Below are 22,622 nucleotides of genomic sequence, written 5' to 3' on the forward strand. Positions count from 1 at the left end.
TTTTCAAAAACCCACTTTTTAGGGACCAGTTCAGGTCTGAAGTCACTTTGTGAGGCTTACATAATAGAAACCACCCAAAAATTCTAGAAACTACACCCCTCATGGTATTCAAAACTGATTTTACAAACGTCGTTAACCCTTTAGGTGTTCCACAAGAGTTAATGGCAAATGGTGATAACATTTCAGAATTTAGATTATTTTTTTTGGCAAATTTTCCATTTTAATCAATTTTTTTCCAGTAACAAAGCAAGGGTTAGCAGCCAAACAAAATGCTATATTTATTGCCCCGATTCTGTAGTTTGCAGAAACACCCCATATGTGGTCGTAAACTACTGTACGAGCACACAGTAGGGTGTAGAAGGAAAGGTGCGCTGTATGGTTTTTGGAAGGCAGATTTGGCTGGACTGTTTTTTTTGACACCATGTCCCATTTGAAGCCCCCCTGATGCTCCCCTAGAGTAGAAACTCAATAAAAGTTACCCATCTAAGAAACTACACCCCTCAAGGTATTCAAAACTGATTTTACCAACTTTGTTAACCCTTTAGGTGTTCCACAAGATTTAATGAAAATTAGAGATACAATTTCGAAATTTCACTCTTTTGGCAGATTTTCCATTTTAATACTTTTTTTTTCCAGTTACAAACCAAGGGTTAACGGCCAAACAAAACTCCATTTATGGCACTGATTCTGTAGTTTACAGAAACACCCCATATGTGGTCGTAAACCACTGTACGGGCACACGGCAGGGTGCAGAAGGAAAGGAATGCCATACGGTTTTGGAAGGCAGATTTTGCTGGACCGTTTTTTTTTGACACAATGTACCATTTGAAGCCCCCCTGATGCGCCCCTAGAGTAGAAACTCAAAAAAAGTTACCCCATTTTAGAAACTACGGGATAGGGTGGCAGTATTGTTGGTGCTAGTTTAGGGTACATATGATTTTTGGTTGCTCTATATTACACTTTTTGTGAGGCAAGGTAACAAGAAATAGCTGTTTTTGGCACCGTTTTTATTTTTTGTTATTTTCAACATTCATCTGACAGGTTAGATCATGTAATATTTTTATAGAGCAGGTTGTCACGGACGCGGCCATTCCTAATATGTATAAAAAAAAAATTATTTATGTAAGTTTTACACCATGATTTCATTTTTGAAACAAAAAAAATCATGTTTCAATGTCTCCATAGTCTGAGAGCCATAGTTTTTTCAGTTTTTGGGCAAATATCTTGGGTAGGGTATGATTTTTGCGGGGTGAGATGACTGTTTGGCACTATTTTGGGGTGCGTATGACTTTTTGATCGCTTGCTATTACACTTTTTGTGAAGTAAGGGGACACCTTTTTTTTTTTTTTTTTTTACGATATTCACCTGAGGGGTTAGGTCATGTGATATTTTTATAAAGCAGGTTATTACGGACGCGGCGATGCCTAATGTGTAGACTTTCTATTTTATTTATGTAAGTTTTACTCAAGTATTTCATTTTTGAAACAAAAAAATCAAGTTTTAGTGTCTCCATATTCTGAGAGACATAGTTTTTTCAGTTTTTGGGCGATTATCTTAGGTAGGGTCTCATTTTTTGCGGGATGAGGTGACGGTTAGATTGGTATTATTTTGTCGTACATACGACCTATTTTTATCACTTATTACCTTTTTGGGGAAGTAAGGTGGGCAAAATTTCAATTTCATCATAGTTTTTTAAGATCCAGTGGGTCTGATGTCTGTATAGTACAGTACAATATATAGTGTATTGTACTGTATTTTACTTACACTTTGAACACATTTATGCCTTTAGCACAGATCTGTTCAGCTTCATGGACAGCAGGATGCCTGAGAAGGCGTCCTGTTGCCATGGGAACCTTCCCCGTCTGCCACAGCTGAGCAGACGGGGAATGGTAAGGAGGGGAGCTGTCTGGGGGCTCCCTCCCTCTCCCATCGGGGGCTGCAAAGCCACAGCAGCCCCCTAATGGGAGAGGGAGGGAGCTCCCTGACTGTTAACCTCTTCCATACAGCGGTCCGTACGGACCGCGGTATGGAAAGGGTTAAACGGCTGACATCTCATCACAGATGTCAGCCGTTTATACCAGAGTGTCAGCAATGTGCTGACACCCTGGTATACCCACTGGCGACCAATGATTATTCAAGAGGAGGCGGGTGGGGGATCGCAATCCCGCCTGCCGCACCGCCCGCTTCCTGCACCGCCCGCAACCCCCCCCCCCCCCCCCTGCACCTCCCGCTAGCATAAAATCATTCAGGGGTGCAGGGAGATAAATATATATTTTCGGAATGCTAAAGTTTCTGATCCCCGCGGTCAGAAAGCGCTGCAAACCGCAGATCTGAATTGACCTGCGGTTTGCTGCGATCACCGACATGGGGGGGGGGGGGGGTGATTCACGGGACCCCCCCCCCCCCCCCTCCCACGCATTTAGTCTAGGTGCCTGCTCAATGATTTGAGCAGGCACCTTGTTCCTTTCACCGCCGGGCGGCGGTGATCAGACCAACAACACATGACGTACCGGTACGTCATGTGTCCTTAAGAGGTTAATTTGGTTTTCCAAATAAAAAAAATACATTAGTCCCCTGACAAGGAGAATAGCGTACATATATCCAATGTTAAGGTTTTTAATAATACCATCCCATTAGAAATCATTGTTTAACATAGCATTTCCAGCATTAAGTATTACTCAGTTGTAAGCACCATTATTCAGGTGGCCCTCAAACAGCAGGGTCCGACCTGCATGCAGATAAACAATCTATGTTGACAGTGGTGACTTTTTTTCTTCTTTTCTGGATGCTAACTCATCCCATTGGCCTTTGAGTCCACCAGGTTTGAGTTGTAGTAACCAGGTAATTCTTATGTAACTTAAAAACCGTCCTGTCTGTTGTAACACTTGTCCCTGTAACATCTCAATATCTGATTTTTATATTGACAGGATAAGCAAAATTAAGAAAAAAACGGAGAGCCTGACACAAAGTATGGTGGACCGATGTATCCAGGTAAAATATATCCCAGTTCCAATATTTTGTACAGAGCGGAAATAGGGTAAATTACTCTTACCGGTAATTGGATTTTCACAGGATTTAAGGAGTCTCCTCCCCTTACCAGTCAATAAGAGAGGACACAGAAGTGATGTAGAAAAATTACCGTATTTTTCGCCGTATAAGACGCACCGGCGTATAAGACGCACCTAGGTTTTTGGGGAGGAAAATAAGAAAAAAAATATTTTTAACCAAAAGGTGTGCTGTGGGTTTGGTGGGTTTGGAACTAGGTGGTCTGTGGATGGCACTATTACTGGGGATCTGTGGATGACGGACACTGTTATGGGGGGATCTGTGGATGACGGACACTGTTATGGGGGATCTGTGGATGACGGACACTGTTATGGGGGGATCTGTAGATGACGGACACTGTTATGGGGGGATCTGTGGATGACTGACACTGTTATGGGGGGATCTGTGGATGACGGACACTTATGGGGGGAACTGTGGATGACGGACACTGTTAGGGGGGAACTGTGGATGACAGACACTGTTATGGGGGGATCTGTGGCTTTCACTGTTACAGGGGGATCTGTGGCTGGCACTGTTACAGGGGGGCATCTGTGGATGGCACTGTTATACATGTGTCATCCACAGACCCTCCCAGCCCATAACTGTGCCATCCACAGATCCCCCGCCGCTCCTGTATACTAATATAATATGTCTTATTCAATTAATAGTTATTAAATATGCCTCTTTATTCCTAATAGTACCTTAAATCCTAAGCGCTTCAGTACAATGCCGGCAGGCCGGGCGGCCGGCGCGGCGCGTCACTCACTGACGTCACTTGCCTGCGCCGCCTGCTTCATTCATAAAGTAGGCGGCGCAGGCACGTGACATCAGGGAGTTACGCTGCCGCCCGCCCGGCCTGCATTGTACGGATGAGCTTAGGATTTAAGGTACTATTAGGCATAAAGGGGCATATTTAATAACCATTCATTGAATATGACATATTTTATTAGTATACAGGAGCGGCGGGGCGGGGCTATAGTACAGTGACTGCACCGCCCCGCCGCTATTGCCGGCCCCAGCTCCTCCTCCCAGTCCCTCCCCGAGTCCTCGCTCTCTTTACATCGCTGCCAGCGATGTAAAACTGACTGCATTCGCCGTATAAGACGCAGGGGCATTTCTCCCCCATTTTGGGGGAAGAAAAAGTGCGTCTTATACGGCGAAAAATACGGTATATATTATAGTAAACAAATTACATCATTTGTCTACAAAAAACATTCAAAATTTGGGAGGGAAACCAGCCACAGCAGATAGAACTTTACGACCAAAGGACAAGTCCTGATCCCTTACTACATCTAGCTTATAGTGCCTGAAAAAAGTCATAGGGTTGGCCCATGTGGCGGCTCTGCAGATCTGTTCCAGAGGGACTGCTTTAGTCTCTGCCCAGGATGAGGCCACTGCCCTTGTAGAATGAGCCTTCAATATCCCTGGTGGCTGACAGTTCTTGGTAATGTAGGCAGAGGATATTACGTTCCTAATCCATCTAGCTATGGTCGATTTGCTAGCTGCTTGCCCCTTATTAGGGCCCTGAAATTGCAGAAACAGACGGTCCGATTTTCTTAGTGGCTTATAGGTAGGAGAGGACTGATCTCCTGACATCCAGATTATGGAGAGTTCCCTCCGAGTCAGTAGATGGAGACTGTAAAAACGAAGGTAGGGAGACTTCCTGTTCACAAAACTGAAGGACCTGAGGAATATCAGGAGAACAGACACTTCCCAAAAAGGCATTCCAGGTTCTCAAGTAGATCCTTGAAGTTACGGGTTTCCGGCTTTTTAGCATCGTGGAAATAACAGCATCTGACAGGCCCTTCTGTTTTAGCAGGAGGCGTTCAGATTCCAGGCCGTCAAACTGAGTTGCTTTTACGCTGGGATGATTTACTGGTCCCTGATGGAGTAGGTCTGGGTTTGACGGCAGTATCCAATAAACTCCGGCTGATAGTTTGAGCAGGAGCGGAAACCAAGCCCTTCTTGGCCACAAGGGGGCCACCATAATTACATAGACCCTCTCTTCCTGAGTTTTTACCAGGACTCTTGGAATGAGGCTGAATGGAGGGAAGGCATAAAGGAGCTGTTTTGGCCACGGCCGGTAGAGTGCGTCTAGCCATACCGGATGATCTCTTTGTGAGAGGGAACAGAACCTTCTGACCTGCCTGTTGCTTTTGGTGGCGAACAGATCTAACACTGGGGTCCCCCACATCTGGCAGATCTGGCTGAAAACGTGGTGATTTAGGGACCATTCGGTTTCTCTTATGAGATGTCGACTGAGATAATCGGCCACCACATTTTTTTTCTCCCCTGATATGCACCGCAGAAAGGGACAGAAGGCTTCTTTCTGCCTAACAAAAAATGTTTTTCGATACTTCCGCCAGTGAACGACTTTTGGTTCCACCTTGTTTGTTTACGTACGCCACAACTGTAGTGTTGTCCGTCAATATTTTTACGTGTTTTGGAGAAGAAGTTTTGTAAAGGGAAAGGAGAACTCTGTGGACTGCTGACAGTTCTCTTAAATTTGAGAAGGTCTCCTGCATGTCTTTCTCCCAGGATCCCTGAACTACTGATCCTGAAGAATGACCTCCCCAACCTGAGTTGCTGGCGTCTGTTGTAATGACCATAACATCTCTTGGGCGCCAGTGAACCCCCTACGCTCAGGTTTCCCTTTATTCTCCACCAAGTTAGTGACTGTTTTACCCGTTTGGGAACGTGAACTTTTCTGTCTAGAGATGAATTTTTTCCGTCCCAAGAGGATAGGAGAAAGGCCTGAAGGACCCTTGTGTGACTTTGGGCCCACCTTACCGACGGGATTGTGGCTGTTAGCAGCCCCAGTACAGCCATGATGTCCCTTATCGAGGACCGATCCCTGCTGGAAAACGAGACACTGTTTGGATTAAGTGAGATTGTTTGTCTTGAGGAAGGAAAGACATTAGATGCCTTGAGTCTAACAATACCCCTAAAAAAAAACTTTTCCTGACTGGGGATAAGGTCAGATTTTTTGGGATTTATTATCCACCCTAGAGATGTAAGGCAGTCCCGGATTTGCTTGAGGCGTGATTGTAGAAGTTGGCGCGACTCCGCAAACACCAGAAAGTTGTCCAGGTATGGAACGATCTGTACCCCCTGAAGGTGAAAAAATGTTGTGACCTCTGACATTATTTTTGAAAAAACTCTGGGGGCAGAGGATAGGCCGAAAGGAAGAGCTGTGTACTGAAAATGGGACAATTTTCCTTGAAAATAAATTGCTATCCTTAGAAAACACTGATGCCTGTGGAATATTAGGACGTGGTAATAAGCGTCCTGAAGGTCGAGGGTAGCCATGTGTGGTAGATTTTATGGTCTCCATCTTGAATCTCTTGTAAACGATGGATCTGTTTTAGGGACTTTAAATTTATTATTAGGCGAAAGGAGCCGTTTTTTTTTTTTTTTTTTTTTTTTTTTTTTTTTTTTTTAAATTAAAATATAGGGGAATAGAATCCCTCGCCGTGTTGTTCTTCTGGTACAGGGATGAGGACTCCTTTGAGGAGTAACGTAGCTATCTCTGACTCTAGGGATGCCTGTTTGTCGGTTTGCTGTCTTTGGTTGATAAAGAAATGTCTTGGGGGGGGGGGGGGAACAAATTCTAGCTTTAGGCCTTCTCTTACGGTACGAGTGACCCAAGGGGAGGCATGAATTTCTTGCCAGGCGGAGGAGAATTGTTTTAGTCTGCCTCCTACCTGGATCAGCGTGTCACTGGGTAGGGCGGGTAGAGGCTTCTGGCTTAAAAAGGTATCCCCTCTTCTACCTCTAGAAGGCTGCCACCTTTTTGATCCGTCCCTTTTACCCTGATCTGCTCTCGACCTTTTCTGATTTTGAAAAGAACGCCTCTGTTGATGGTAACGATTATCAGAGGGAAATCCTTTTCTCTTATCGGAGGCCTTCTCCAAAATATCATCAAGAGCGGAGCCAAATAATCTATCTCCCTCACACGGGATGGAGCATAGGCGGTTCTTAGAGCCTGCGTCCCTTGTCCATGAACGGAGCCATACTGCCCTACGGGTCGCATTGGCTAAAGCACTGCTTCTTGCAGAGAGCTTAACCAAGTCAGCCGCACAAGTGGACGCTATGCTGGGACGTAGCATCGCCGTATTTGTCTCCCAGGATTTCCTTAATACATTTTCGCATTTTTTGTCCATCGAGACCCATATCCTCAAAGGGCAGCGAGGACTTCTTTGAAATACGGGCCACCGTTGCATCTATTTTGTCAGACTCTGAAAGTCAGACTCTGAAAAGGGGTATTTGCGCTTGAAGGCGGCCGATACAGTCCACCTTCTATCAGGATCCTTCCATTCCCTGGAAATAAGAGCTTTAATATTGTTGTGGATGGGGAAGGATCTTTTCTTCTTTTCCCCCAACCCCTGAAAAATCTGATCGTGAAGGGACTGAGTCTCTTTTACGTCTTCTAATTTTAGGGTAGATTTAATATCCTTCAGTAGGGATTGCGTTTCTTCGGGAAAGCACATAGGCCTCCCTGCAGCATCCTCAGAGGATAAGGGGTCCTAATCATCAAGTAACTCCCCTTCATCCAGATCCACTTGGTCTGATATTTCCAAATTTAGGGAACGGGAAGGCCCAGGGGAGAGCGCCAATTGTCTAGAATCAGCCGCAGCTTTAATCTCTTCTCTATTGAGGGTTCACATGGACTCCATGAAGGAAGGGGATTCTTCTGAGATAATTTTTTCAGTACATCTAGGGCAAAGGATCTTCTTCGGATCCGACACCAAGCCTTTACGGCAACCACCACACTTCCTGCGCCCCGAATCTCCTTTGGGTTTAAGCTTTCTGGACTCGGTGTCCTAAAAGGAATAAAACAATCTTTGTATAGGACAAAGGAGAGACCCAGAGTAAGGGTGGTGAGGGGTCAGTATAGTAAAATTACAGACACCCAGCGTGCAGGGGGAGGAGAGGTCCAGGACTCCTTAACCCTATATACTTATGTGGAAACATATATAAAAAAAAAAATAGGGATGATAAAAAAAATTAATTATATTTCCATTTACATACTGTTAAAAAAAAAAAAAAAAAAAATGAAGCTTTATGACATTTACTGACAGAATGGCGCCACTGGCTGTTCAGTGTATAACAATGTGCATGTCCATCTGCTGAGCTATTTGCTGCTTGCTGGTCACACATGCTCAGTTAGTCACATCTCTGCTTAGTAACCCTCTGTTCACTGCAGAGCATTTAATGTTTTCCTTCCAGAGGCGCTATTAAATATGGCTTTCTTTCCTGCAAAAAGCTGAGGGAGATTTATCAAACTGGTGTAAAGTAGAACTGGATTAGTTGCCCATAACAACCAATCAGATTCCCCCTTTTCTTTTTCAAAAGTAGATGGATGTGTACATTGCTATACACTTTGAACACCAGGTGGTGTCATACTATGTAAGTAAATCTCACCAGTTTTCACTGGATTTTTTTTGACCGCATGCAAATGGCAAACTCACTTTTTATGATCTGTAAAATGAACATAACCTGTTATGGAGGGTGGGTTGTGATCTCCTTCGTTGCCTGTTATGCCACTTTTCTGCATGACCTTCCCTACTACAGATGTTGTTGTTTTTTTTGTTTTTTTTAAATCAATTATAAACATGTAGTATCTATAATACTGCTAATAATAAAAATACTGTATTTTTCGCCCTATAAAGCGCACTGGCCCATAAGACGCACCTAGGTTTTAGAGGAGGACCATAAGAAAAAAAATATTTTTTTATTAGACCTCAGATCAGACCAGCAATCAGACACCTAATGTTAATCAGACCTCAGCTCACAGCCCCAATTAGACCGCCAATGTTAAGAAGACCCTCAATCAGACCTCAGATGAGACCCCCAGCCTCAGATCACACCACCTACCTCTCCTGCTCTGGATGCTGCCGCGCTTCACCTCCAGCGCTCCTCCTGCTCTTCCTGCCGTTGTGCTTCCTGGTCCTCCGGTACTAATGAGCGCTTCCATAATGGAAGCGCTCATTAGTATTCACCCCATAAGACGCAGTGACACTGTGCGTCTTATGGGGTGAAAAATACAGTAATCTATATATAGTGCTAACATATTCCGCAGCACTTTACAATTCAGGGGTTCCTGTACAAACAGTCAAAAATAACATAGCAACAGACAAGTCAATAATTTGAACAAGAGGAATGTGGGCCTTGCTCGCAGGAGCTTACAGTCTATTATAACTAAAATTGCTGTATTTTTCTCAGTCATTTCAGCAAGTTGTTCAAGGGGGGACTTCTAACATGATTAGAAGATCTGATAGAATTGTTTTAAAGGAAATCTGTCACCAGGATAATAGCTATTGCAGTAAAGCCATGGCCTAATAGCACTTAGTACCTTATTTCCAGATGTACCTTTGCTCCAGCAATAGATGTTTATCCTCTGAATCCAGTTTATTTGGTGTGCAAAGGAGCTAGTAAGGAGCCCAGAGGGGCTTCACTCTTGCAGGAAGGAGCCCAGACATGCCCCCTGCCACAATGTATCCACCCTCCCCTCTCCTACATCACATTCAAGCCATAACTCTGCCCCCGTTTTCCCTGCTCCCAGCCTGAGGGCGGGCTTGGGCACTAGCGGAAGGTGTGTCTGGGTTCCTTCCTGCAAGAGTGACGCCCCTCTGGGCCCCTTATTGGCTCATTTGCATGGCAAATAAACTGGATTTTCAGAAGATAAAAAAACATCTATTGCTGGAACAAAGGCACATCTGGAAGTAAGGTAGTAAGTGCTATTAGGCCATGGCTTTACTTCAATAGTGATTATCCTGGTGACAGATTTCCTTTAACTCCTCCGCCTACAGCTCTATAAAATCTATTTCAACGGTGTTTGTATAGGACTATAGGCGGAGGAGTTAAAACAATTCTATCAGATCGTGTTACAAGTCCCCCTCGAACAACTTGCTGAAATGACTATTATAATTTAAAATTGCTGTGTTTTTTTTAAATCTATTCACTGCTTACACTAGTTTACACCAGAATATCCCAAAAAGAAATTTTACAAGTTTATTTACTTGATGTTCTTAGGTTAATTAAATAACCTATTATTTATTTATTTACTTACTTACTTAAAAAAAAAATCTAGGATGAGATTGCCGACTTCCTTGCAGGGGTCTTAACGCGAGCAGATGGCCATTCTGGTTCTGATCCGCGTGATCTTGATGCAGAGAAGAAAAAAAAGCCAAGAGAGTTCCTGAGGAGAGACTTATCACTTGATCTGTCAGAGAGGAACAGCAGGCCAGCCTCTCCTGCAGCTCGTTTCCCTGCTTCCCCTTCTGGTTCTGAGGTGAGAATTATGTAAATTTGCAAGTGAATCTGTAAACTTAAAGGGGTTATGCCTAATTGATGTAAAAAAAAAAAATCTCACATTTAGTACATCTCTTTATGCTGCAGCTCTCCTTTCTTTCTTTCTTTCTTTCTTTCTTTCTTTCTTTCTTTCTTTCTGTCTTTCTGTCTTTCTTTCTGTCTTTCTTTCTGTCTTTCTTTCTGTCTTTCTTTCTTATTCTGTCATGAGATTTTACCCCTATAACCTAAACATATGCTCATTTTCGGAGTAATAAGAATAATCTTAAACTGGCCTTATTAAACTTTACTGTGGCTCTTTTTGCCCTAAAAACAGTTTTTTTATAATCTGTCAATCACTCACTTAAAGGGAGTCTTTCACCTAAAATTACCATTATACACCACAAACATCTTGATATCTATTACATTCCCCATATTATAATCTTACCTTGTATATTGCTGTCCGTCGCCTATTCTCTCTTAAAAACGCTTTTATTCCATATGCTAATTAGGTTCTGAAGGTGCCCAGGGGCGGCGTTTATGCGGCCGGTGCCCAGGCTCCACGGCACTGTTCAAATCAAACCCCTCCCCTTTTACCCCTCTGGCCCGCCCTCGGTTCTTCAGATACCATCCTCGAGTCAATGACAAATCCTGCGCACTCCATTACCCACTAGGGCAGAGGCAGCAGAGCGTTTAATGCGCATGCGCCGGCCCGTACATCCCGATATTTTGACAGTTTACTTCCGCCGGCTAGATCGGGATGTACGGGCCGGCGCATGCGGATTAAACGCTCTGCTGCCTCTGCCGCCTCTGCCCTAGTGGGTAATGGAGTGCGCAGGCGCCAGATTTGTCATTGACTGGAGGATGGTATCTGAAGAACCGAGGGCAGGCCAGAGGGGTGAAAGGGGAGGGGTTTGATTTGAACAGCGCCGTTTTTAAGAGCGAATAGGCGACGGACAGCAATATGAAAGGTAAGATTATAATATGGGGAATGTAATGGATATCATGATTGTGGTGTATGATGGTCATTTTCGGTGAAAGACTCTCTTTAAGGTGCCCAAGGGGAGGTCCGTTAATACAGGGTGCCAGGCCGCACCCCTTGCCGTCCGGTGCCCAGCACCACCTTCGCTGTCTTCTGCGCCGCCTTCTACAGCTCACCGCCACCTCCGCAATCCTACCTGTCCCTCTGCCAGATCCTGCGCACTAGGCTCAGCCTGATGCGCCGCTGACTCCTGGCAGCGGCTTCATTGAGCGAAGTGCGCATGCGCCAGCCTGATGCGCATGTGCACTTCGCTCAACAAAGCCGCTGCCAGGAGTCCGCGGCGCATCAGGCTGAGCCTAGTGCACAGGCGTGGGATCTGGCAGAGGGAAGGGTAGGTCTGCGGAGGCGGTGCTGAGCTGTAGAAGGCGGAGCAGAAGACGGGGAAGGCGGCGAGGGGTGCAGCCGGGCACCCTGTATTAACGGACCTCCCCTTGGGCACCTTAAGTGAGTGAGTGACAGGTTATTAAAACCTGTTTTTTGGGCAAATAGAGCCACAGTGAAGTTTAATAAGGCCAGCTTAGGATTATTCTTATTACTCTGGACATGAGCATATGTTTAGGTTATAGGGGTAAAATCTCATGACAGAATCCCTTTAAACTGAGTATGTGCAACCACCTCCGTGATGTGGACAAGAAATGAACAAAAGAATAAACAGCAGGTAGCACAATACAGATATATTTGATTGAATTACTCTGTGTTTTTATACAACATTTTTCATTACATGCAGTTACAAATGTATTGAGATTTAGGTGCTGGTTTGAATATGTAAAAACTACTTAACCACCTCCGGACCGCCTAACGCAGATGTGCGGTCCGGAGGTGGCAGCCCTGCGCACAGTCACGCATATATGCGTCATCTCGCGAGACGCGAGATTTCCTGTGAACGCGCGCACACAGGCGCGCGCGCTCACAGGAACGGAAGGTAAGCGAGTGGATCTCCAGCCTGCCAGCGGCGATCCGAATTTTTTAACCCCTAACAGGTATATTAGACGCTGTTTTCATAACAGCGTCTAATATACCTCCTACCTGGTCCTCTGGTGGTCCCTTTTGTTAGGATCGACCACCAGAGGACTCAGGTAGGTCAGTACAGTCGCACCAAACACCACACTACACCCCCCCCCCCCGTCACTTATTAACCCCTTATAAACCCCTGATCACCCCATATAAACTCCCTGATCACCCCCCTGTCATTGATCACCGCCCTGTCATTGATCACCCCCCTGTCAGGCTCCGTTCAGACGTCCGTATGATTTTTACGGATCCACGGATACATGGATCGGGTCCGCAAAACGCATACGGACGTCTAAATGGAGCCTTACAGGGGGGTGATCAATGACAGGCGGGTGATCACCCATATACACTCCCTGATCACCCCCCTGTCATTGATCACCCCCCTGTAAGGCTCCATTCAGACGTCCGCATGATTTTTACGGATCCATGGATACATGGATCGGATCCGCAAAACACATGCGGACGTCTGAATGGAGCCTTACAGGGGGTGATCAATGACAGGCGGGTGATCACCCATATACACTCCCTGATCACCCCCCTGTCATTGATCACCCCCCTGTAAGGCTCCATTCAGACGTCCGCATGTGTTTTGTGGATCCGATCCATGTATCCATGGATCCGTAAAAAATCATGCGGATGTCTGAATGGAGCCTTACAGGGGGGGTGATCAGTGACAGGGGGGTGATCACCCTGATCACCCCCTGTCATTGATAACCCCCCTGTAAGGCTCCATTCAGACATCCGCATGTGTTTTGTGGATCCGATCCATGTATCCATGGATCCGTAAAAAATCATGCGGATGTCTGAATGGAGCCTTACAGGGGGGGTGATCAGTGACAGGGGGGTGATCACCCTGATCACCCCCTGTCATTGATAACCCCCCTGTAAGGCTCCATTCAGACGTCCGCATGTGTTTTGCGGATCCGATCCATGGATCCGTAAAAATTATACGGACGTCTGAATGGAGCCTTACCAGGGGGGTGATCAATGACAGGGGGGTGATCCGGGAGTCTATATGGGTGATTACCCCCCTGTCATTGATCACCCCCCCTGTCATTGATCACCCCCCCTGTCATTGATCACCCCCCCTTTTTTTTGGCACAAGTTAGCGGAAATTTTTTGTTTGTTTTTGTTTTTTCTTACTAAGTCTCATATTCTACTAACTTGTGTCAAAAAATAAAATCTCCCATGAACTCACCATACCCCTCACGGAATCCAAATGCGTAAACATTTTTAGACATTTATATTCCAGACTTCTTCTCACGCTTTAGGGCCCCTAAAAAGCCAGGGCAGTATAAATACCCCACATGTGACCCCATTTCGGAAAGAAGACACCCCAAGGTATTCGCTGAGGGGCATATTGAGTCCATGAAAGATTGAAATTTTTGTCCTAAGTTAGCGGAAAGTGAGACTTTGTGAGAAAAAAACCAAAAAAAAAACCAACTTCCGCTAACTTATGCAAAAAAAAAAAAATTTCTATGAACTCTCCATGCCCCTCATTGAATACCTTGGGGTGTCTTCTTTCCAAAGTGGGGTCACATGTGGGGTATTTATACTGCCCTGGCTTTTTAGGGGCCCGAAAGTGTGAGAAGAAGTTTGGGATCCAAATGTCTAAAAATGCCCTCCTAAAAGGAATTTGGGCCCCTTTGCGCATCTAGGCTGCAAAAAAGTGTCACACATCTGGTATCGCCGTACTCAGGAGAAGTTGGGGAATGTGTTTTGGGGTGTCATTTTACATATACCCATGCTGGGTGAGATAAATATCTTGGTCAAATGCCAACTTTGTATAAAAAAATGGGAAAAGTTGTCTTTTGCCAAGATATTTCTCTCATCCAGCATGGGTATATGTAAAATGACACCCCAAAACACATTCCCCAACTTCTCCTGAGTACGGCGATACCAGATGTGTGACACTTTTTTGCTGCCAAGGTGGGCAAAGGGGCACATATTCCAAAGTGCACCTTTCGGATTTCACCGGTCATTTTGTACACATTTTGATTGCAAAGTTCTAATCACACATTTGGGCCCCTAAATTGCCAGGGCAGTATAACTACCCCACAAGTGACCCCATTTTGGAAAGAAGACACCCCAAGGTATTCCGTGAGGGGCATGGCGAGTTCCTAGAATTTTTTATTTTTTGTCGCAAGTTAGTGGAATATGAGACTTTGTAAGAAAAAAATAAAAAATAAAATCATCATCATTTTCCGCTAACTTGTGACAAAAAATAAAAAGTTCTATGAACTCACTATGCCCATCAGCGAATACCTTAGGGTGTCTACTTTCCGAAATGGGGTCATTTGTGGGGGTTTTCTACTGTTTGGGCATTGTAGAACCTCAGGAATCATGACAGGTGCTCAGAAAGTCAGAGCTGTTTCAAAAAGCGGAAATTCACATTTTTGTACCATAGTTTGTAAATGCTATAACTTTTACCCAAACCATTTTGTTTTTTGCCCAAACATTTTTTTTTTATCAAAGACATGTAGAACAATAAATTTGGCGAAAAATGTATATATGGATGTCGTTTTTTTGCAAAATTTTACAGCTGAAAGTGAAAAATGTCATTTTTTTGCAAAAAAATCGTTACATTTTGATTAATAACAAAAAAAGTAAAAATGTCAGCAGCAATAAAATACCACCAAATGAAAGCTCCATTAGTGAGAAGAAAAGGAGGTAAAATTCATTTGGGTGGTAAGTTGCATGACCGAGCGATAAACGGTGAAAGGAGTGTAGTGCCGAAGTGTAAAAAGTGCTCTGGTCATGAAGGGGGTTTCACCTAGCGGGGCTGAAGTGGTTAAAGGGGTTGTCCCACGAAAAATATTCTACAGTTTTCAAACCAGTACCTGGATCTGAATTTTTTTGTAATTGCATGTAATTAAAAACTTAGCATAGCCACTGAGTTATTCAATAAAATGTATCTGTATAGCACCACCTGCTGTTTTATTTTTTACCTGCTCACTGAGAAGGTCGCACATGCTCAGTTTCATCCTGTGACTGCCTCCTGAGCTGTGATAGGGAGAGCTGAGACACGCCTCCTGAGCTGTGATAGGGAGAGCTGAGACACGCCTCCTGAGCTGTGATAGGGAGAGCTGAGACACGCCTCCTGAGCTGTGATAGGGAGAGCTGAGACACGCACTCTTATCTGCAGCAGAGAAGACACTCCCCTTGAGCTTTAAGCCTGATATAAAACTAGTAGAGCAGTAAATGGGGAGATCTCTGTATCCATGTGAGGTACAGGGCTGGTTCTAGCTTTGTTAGAAATTGTCACGTACTAATGTACTATTTTTTTTCTATTTCATTCACAATGACAGCTACACATGAGATTTAAACTGTGTGTTCCTGCCCCTACAGAGGTCAAAGTCCACAACCCACTCTCACCCTCAGTGTTTCCTGTCCCTACGGGGCACCTCACAGAGGGACCTCCCTATGGGAGGTGAAGATTTTTAAGCAATTTAATATTTTTAGGTACATTTAAGAAACGGGGGTTGGTTTTTAGCCCTCCTTTACTTCTGCCCTCCTGCGGTGGCTACTAAAGCTGGGCAGAGGAAAATATAGGAGTAGATTCTCGTCCCTGAGAGCAGGGGCCTGTTGTTCACTCCACGACACTGGGTCTTCCTTCCCTTCTGTGAGGAAGCAGACCGGAGATGAAGAGCACGCTGTTCAGCTGATACGAGCCACAGTCTGTGCTCTGTTCCCGACATTGCCGGAGGCTTGGGAACACATGAGGAGTGCGCGCGCACATTGCTGACGTCAGACGGGGGGGGGGGGGGTCTACAGACAAAAAAAATCCAAAGTTTTCCCCGTAAACAAAAATATTAGACATGATTCTGGATGAATGGATGGATCCAGGAAAAAGTCTCTGAGGAGTTTAAGACTAGGCTATTATTTAATCAGGCTGAAGTAAAAATCTTAATGAGACCCAGAAGATTGATAAGGTGGCAAAAATTGTCAAAAAACCTTCCCTGCCATTTGAGGATTCGTCGCAATTAAAGGATCCTATGGAGAGGAAGGCAGATGCTCTTCTGAGGAAATGCTGGGAAGCCTCCATGTTCGGAGTTGAGACAAACATAGGGGCAACCTCTGTGGCCAGGGCCATGTATTTTTGGCTTAATGAATTAGAGAACCACTTAAAGATCAAAACTCCTAGAGAAGAAATCCTAAACTCCATCCTCCTTAGGTCTGCCACAGCTTCCGCAGAATCAGTCAGATTTGCCGCTAAAGATGCGGCACTATCAAATTCAGCAAGAAGGGCACTTTGGATGAAGTCTTGGGGAGGCGACAGGACCTCCAAAGCTAAATTGTGCTCTATTGCGTTTTCTGGAGAATAGGTTTTTGGGTCTGTACTAGATTAAATCCTAGAGAAGGCGGCCGACAAAAAGAAAGGGTTTGCAGAGGAGAGTAAGAGAAAACCCTTTTGTCCCTTTAGCTCACAATCAAAATACTACAGAGGAAAGGAAAAAACAGGACGATGGCGCTATCAGAAAGGCGGAAAAGGCAGGGGGTTCCTCCTTTAATCCCCAAAACAAACAAACCAAAAAACAATGACACCAGGGTAGGAGGAAGGTTGAGGAATTTTCTATCTCTGTGGGAAACCGTAACCCAGAATCCCTGGTCTTAGACATCGTGAAAAATGGCTACAGGATAGAATTTCCCTTTAACCTCTCCAAGAAGATTTCGGATCACATCCCACAGTCAAAACATGTTAGCAAAAATTTGACAGGGAGTTCTGGACTTAAAAAAAAAATATAAAAAAAAAAATCAGGAGTGGTATTAGAAGTTACTGTACCAGAAAGAGGAAGGGGCTTTTATTCAAAGTTATTTTTAGTCCAGAAACCCAACGGCTCTTCCTGTACGATTATAAAATTAAAAGGACTAAACAAATCGATAACCTACAGAAAATTCTAAATGGTCAATCTCATCAATAATTCCCCTAATCAAAATGGGAGCCTATATGACATCCATCAACCTAAAAGATGCCTACTTCCATGTTCCCATCCATCAAAAGTCACTCAGATTAGCACTGAAAGACGAAGAGGGCATAGTCGATCATTTCCAGTTCATCGCTCTACCATTCGGTATGTCATCCGCCCCAAGAGTCTTCACAAAGCTGATAGTAGAAATGATTTCCCCTTTCAGACTAGAGGGGCTACAATTTTTTCCATATTTAGACTATTTCCTCATTGTAGGGAAACCAGATTTCCTCATTGTACTAGAAACGACCAGACAGACCAAATACGTGATTCAGAAAATCTCGGATTTGGGCTGGTTGATAGATATAAAAAAAAATCTTTCCTAGTACCAGCGACAGAAATGAAGTTCTTAGGGGTAATGCGAGAATAAGGAACTTCCAATCTCTGAAACAGTGCTCTATCAGAGGGGCCATGAGCATCCTGGGAATGATGCCATCATGCATTACAGCAGTAGCATGGTGTCAGGCTCGCACCAGAGTAACACAATCCTGGATTCTAGGAAAATGGGACAAAAAACAGTCCTCCATAGACAAAAAGCTAAACGTCCCTTACCACATAAAGTTTTTTTTCAACTGATGGAAGGAAAGGAAGAATCTATCAAAAGGTGTAGCCTGGCTAACAGTTCCACAAATTCAAATTATGACACTGGTTTCGGATGGGGGGCAAAAGTGGCCTCCTCAAGCTGGCAGGGCAAGTGGCCAGACGAAGTAAAGAACAGATCATCATACTACAGAGAACTGCGAGCAGTCTGGGAGACCCTAAAAGTATCTCAAGACATGTTACGCCAAAAGCATCTAAAGATATTTTCTGACAATACCACGACTGTGGCCTAGTTAAAACACCAGGGAGGCACAAGATCTCCAAGCTTGAGAGGGCTAGCAGAAAAAAATATTCACTTGGGCAGAGAAAAATGTCCTTTCGGTTACAGAAATCCATCTCAAAGGTTCAGAAAACATAGAAGCAGATTATCTGAGCAGAAAAACATTAGACCCAGGGGAGTGGTCATTAAGCCAAGAAATCTTTCAGAAGATTTCCTTAAATCCCAGAGAAGAACCATACGCCTTCTCAGTCAGGTGGACTTGGGACCTAGCATATGCTTTTCCTCCCTGGACCCTAATCCCTCGGGTCCTGCAGAAGATAACGGACCCAGTAACAGTGATACTAATAGTCCCCTACTGGCCCAAGCGAAGCTGGTTCTCCATCCTAAAGGAGATGGCTCTGGAAGAACCTTTGGAAAATACCATTGCTAAAGGAAATTCTGTCACAGAGCACAATCCTTCACCAGGACCCCAGCCTGTTCAAGCTATCAGTCTGGATCCTAAAAGCAAAGTCTTGAAAAGCAAGGGGCTCTCGGATAAAGTCATTAATATTTCTAAAGCTAGTAGGAAAAAAGTTACCTCTGCTATATATCTCAAAATCTGGAAGAGATACTGTAGTTGTCTGGGGGACTTCTCCCCCAATATGTCACCCCCATGTATCCAGAACATTTTAGATTTTCTCCAGAGGGGGTTGGATATCGGCCTTAGACCTAGTACATTAAAGGTCCAAATCTCCGCCTTAGGGGCCTTCTACGATATGGACTTAGCCAACCATAGATGGATAAAAAGATTTATAAGAGCCACTTCCAGACTGAGACCATCCCTAACCCCAAAGTTTCCTCAATGGGATTTAAACCTGGTTTTGAGAGGAATAATGAAGCCTCCATTTACTCCTATATCTGACATTTCAATGAAACACCTTTCATTTAAAACAGTGTTTTTAATAGCTTTAACATCACCTAGACGACTTGGTAAAATTCAGGCCCTCTCCTGCCGAGAACCCTACCTTTCAATATTTCATGACAGAATAGTACTGAGATTAGATCCGGGTTTTCTTCCAAAAGTGGTTTCCTATTTCCATAGAGACCAGGAAATCATCTTACCTTCTTTTTGTACAGACCCACAAAATTCAAAAGGAGAACAATTCCATCTCCTGGATGTAAGGGAGACAATTATCCAGTACCTGGCAGCCACTAAAGAATTTAGGAAGGACAACAATCTCCTTTTCAGTTCGCAGGTCAAAATAAAGGGAAAAAAGCTTCCATAGGTCATTGGATAAAGACCACGATATCCTGCTGTTACTCTATAGTGGGTCTTACTAGTCCCGCTAACATTACAGCCCATTCCACTAGGGTAATGGCATCTTCTTGAGCAGAAAAAGCCGGCGTTTCCCTTGACAGAATTTGTAGAGCCGCTACCTGGTCAAGTATAAATATGTTCATAAAGCATTATCTGTTCTTTATATTAGTCATGGCATAACCCCTTTTAAGGCAGAACCTCCTTTAATATGCTACCCTATGCAAAGGCAGCAAACCCTGACTTCTCCCTTCCTGAGGATGCCCCCTAGTTTCCGTTCAGATAATGCAAGCGTCTGCATCTGTTCAGTACGGATCCGTTTTTATTATCTTTAACATAGCCAAGACGGATCCGTCTTGAACACCATTGAAAGTCAATGGAGGAAGGATCCGTTTTCTATTGTGTCCGTGAAAACGGATCCGTCCCCATTGAATTACATTGTGTGCCAGGATGGATCAGTTTGGCTCAGTTTCATCAGACGGACACCAAGAGGCAAGCAGCGTTTTGGTGTCCATCCCAAAAGTGGAATGGAGACTGAACTGATGCATTCTGAGCGGATCCTTTTCCATTCAGAATGCATTAGAATGCAAACTGATCCGTTTTGGACCTATTGTGAGAGCCCTGAACGGATCTCACAAAGGAAAGCCAAAACGCGAGTGTGAAAGTAGCCTTAACCACAATCATGAATTTTAATTACGGCAGTTAATGCTTGTCTTGGCTATTGAAGCATTTTAAAAGTGGTATGTGCTGCAATCGCTGTTGTCCGCAGCATCTAAGGGGTTAAACACCATTCGTTCTGTTATTAGACAATAGCTTGGTAGCTTGAGATACCAGTGCATATTCTAGAGGTCTGTAAAAACACACTAGTGTAAGGCTTTCCTTGTGTGTACGGCTCCTATACAGAGCTGTCTCCTTTGTGTAGCCTGTTACCATGGAGATGCATAGGTGCTGGAGACAATAAAAGTTGTCATTTTCACAATTTTTCTCTTTTTGCTCTCATCTCGATGACTTCTGTCCTCCCTTTCTGTGGGAAGCAGCAGCTTGTCACATGAGAATGAAGCACCTTCATCTCCCAGCAGTGCATAGCAATCAGCGCTTGTTAACATCCTCTTCCCCTCCATGGAAAATAGTCCCTCACATATAGCCCCAGTGATAAATACAATATGTAATGCCCTCTCCCCCTAGTTCCTTCTTCATTGTGGTTCCTAACCTTTTCACTTGGTACCCCAAGGAAGCAAACATGGATGAATGTTAACAAAATAAGCATGTAGCACTAATCTTCCAGTCAAAATGACAGACACCCATGATTGATGAATTACTATTAAAATTGCATTACGCGCTACCAAATATACAGGAGAATAGAGCACCCCATACCTCTTACATCCAGTGACGTCTCCTCTGATGTAAATGTTTTCTTTACTCATCTTCTCCATTTGGACCAGACCAACATGATGACTCCTTTCAGCCATGTCTCATCTCTGCAGAATTTTCCACAGACATCTTAGTTTTTTACTTTTCCACCATCCTACCCCCATCCTGCCAACCCCCTATACCGTGCCCAATATGCTTCCCAATACCATACTACAACAGATATTTCCCTTGAAACTATTTGCTGCTACCACAAAGATGGTGCCCTCTTCAATATTTAGTGGCACACAGTGCCCTAGAAAATAACTGCATCCAGCAAATGGTGTCCCTGACAGTAATAGTGCCATAAACAGTGTTTCCCAAAATAACTGTGCTAATATGATAGTGTGCCAGGGTGCCCCCACACTAGTAGTGCTCCCAAAAATCCCACCACTAGTGAGAATTCTCTCCCAGAGTGGCCTTATAGTCCTCCATGTAGTAGCAATGTCCTGCATTGTGCCCCAGAAGTAATGCCTCCATAGTGCCCATAGTAGCAGTAATGTTCTCTATAGTCCCCTAGTAGTAATTATGCCCACCATAATGCCCCCAGTAGTATTAAAGCCCCCTATAGTGTCCCCCAGTTGTATATATGACCTCTTATAGTTCCCCAGTAGTAATTAAGTCCCATAGTTCTGCCCAGTAATAATATTTACCCCCCTCCCATAGAGTACAGAGTAGTGCTAATGGCCCCTATAGTGCCTACAGACTAAGGCCCACCATAGTGTGCTCCAGTAGCACTTATGCCCCCCCAATAGTGCCCCTCAAGTTATAAGCCCACCATAGTGCCCGCAAGAGTAATTAAGCTCACAGTGTGCCCTAGTAGTACAAATACTCCCTAGGGTGCTCCCAGTAGTACTAATGCCCCCTATAGTGTCCTCAGAAGTAGTAGAGCCCACCATAGTGCCACCCAGTAATAATAAAGACCTCATGATGTGCCCAAATATTAACAATTCACTCCATAATTTTGCAGACATGTGGATGGCGTTTTGGCTGTATGCGCCTGTTCTAGACCATACTTTTCTGTGTGTGAATAAGAAATGATTAGACATTTTCTAAAAAATCTTTTCTGTTTTGCTAAGGATTTGTCCAGCATGTCGAGCAGCCCAGCTTCCAGCCCTAAAACCAAGTTAACTGCGATGTCCTCGTCACATAAACCGGGACAGACAACTGTGCCTATAAAGACTCAGATTCAAAGACCGGGAGCCACCGTGAACCCTAAACAAGCTCAAGGTGAGCAGTTATAGACGACAGAGGAGATGGTGTATGTATGCATTAAAATCTTGTCTTACTAAGAGGAGCGTGCAGCGGCCCTGCTCTAACAGCCCGGACCGGCAGGAGTGCCGATCCAGGCTGTTTAACTTTTTACATGCCACGGGCAATGGCGCCCCACCGAAAGTAAAGTGCTGACAGAGGGAGCGATCGCGGGGTGCAGATGTGTGTAAAGGCTGGCATGGCTCTGATGTAGGCCCAAGACCAGCCTTCAGTAATTTCTAGCAGGCTGCGGCTCTCTGGCACAGCCTGCTGGTCAATGTTAGAATAGCACTGCCATTAAAATGCAATGCACTATAAGGATAATGCATTGCATTTTAAAAGCAATCAAAATACTGTCTGTTGTAGTCTCCTTGTGGGACTATTACTGTAATAAGGACATAGACTTTTCTTATGGGATAAATGTGAAAGAAAGTTTTTTTTGTTTTTTTTGTCTCCTAAGTTCCAAACCTGGATTTTCTACATGCAAACCCAATC

The 22,622-nt window shown here is 44.3% G+C and overlaps 1 protein-coding gene across 3 annotated transcripts in view; it reads left to right on the plus strand.

Moving 5' to 3' along the window:
* The window catches only part of KANSL3 (KAT8 regulatory NSL complex subunit 3), a 95,632-nt gene that overhangs the window by 27,522 nt on the left and 45,488 nt on the right, over positions 1-22,622 (plus strand). For all 3 annotated transcript variants that reach the window (XM_044279241.1, XM_044279242.1, XM_044279243.1), the window contains exons 12-14: positions 2,928-2,991; positions 10,139-10,339; positions 21,956-22,106. In XM_044279241.1, coding sequence (XP_044135176.1) covers positions 2,928-2,991; positions 10,139-10,339; positions 21,956-22,106 — 416 coding nt within the window. The remainder of the gene's footprint in view (positions 1-2,927; positions 2,992-10,138; positions 10,340-21,955; positions 22,107-22,622) is intronic.

Source organism: Bufo gargarizans, chromosome 2 (genome assembly GCF_014858855.1).
Source record: "Bufo gargarizans isolate SCDJY-AF-19 chromosome 2, ASM1485885v1, whole genome shotgun sequence".
NCBI classification, from domain to species: Eukaryota; Metazoa; Chordata; class Amphibia; order Anura; family Bufonidae; genus Bufo; species Bufo gargarizans.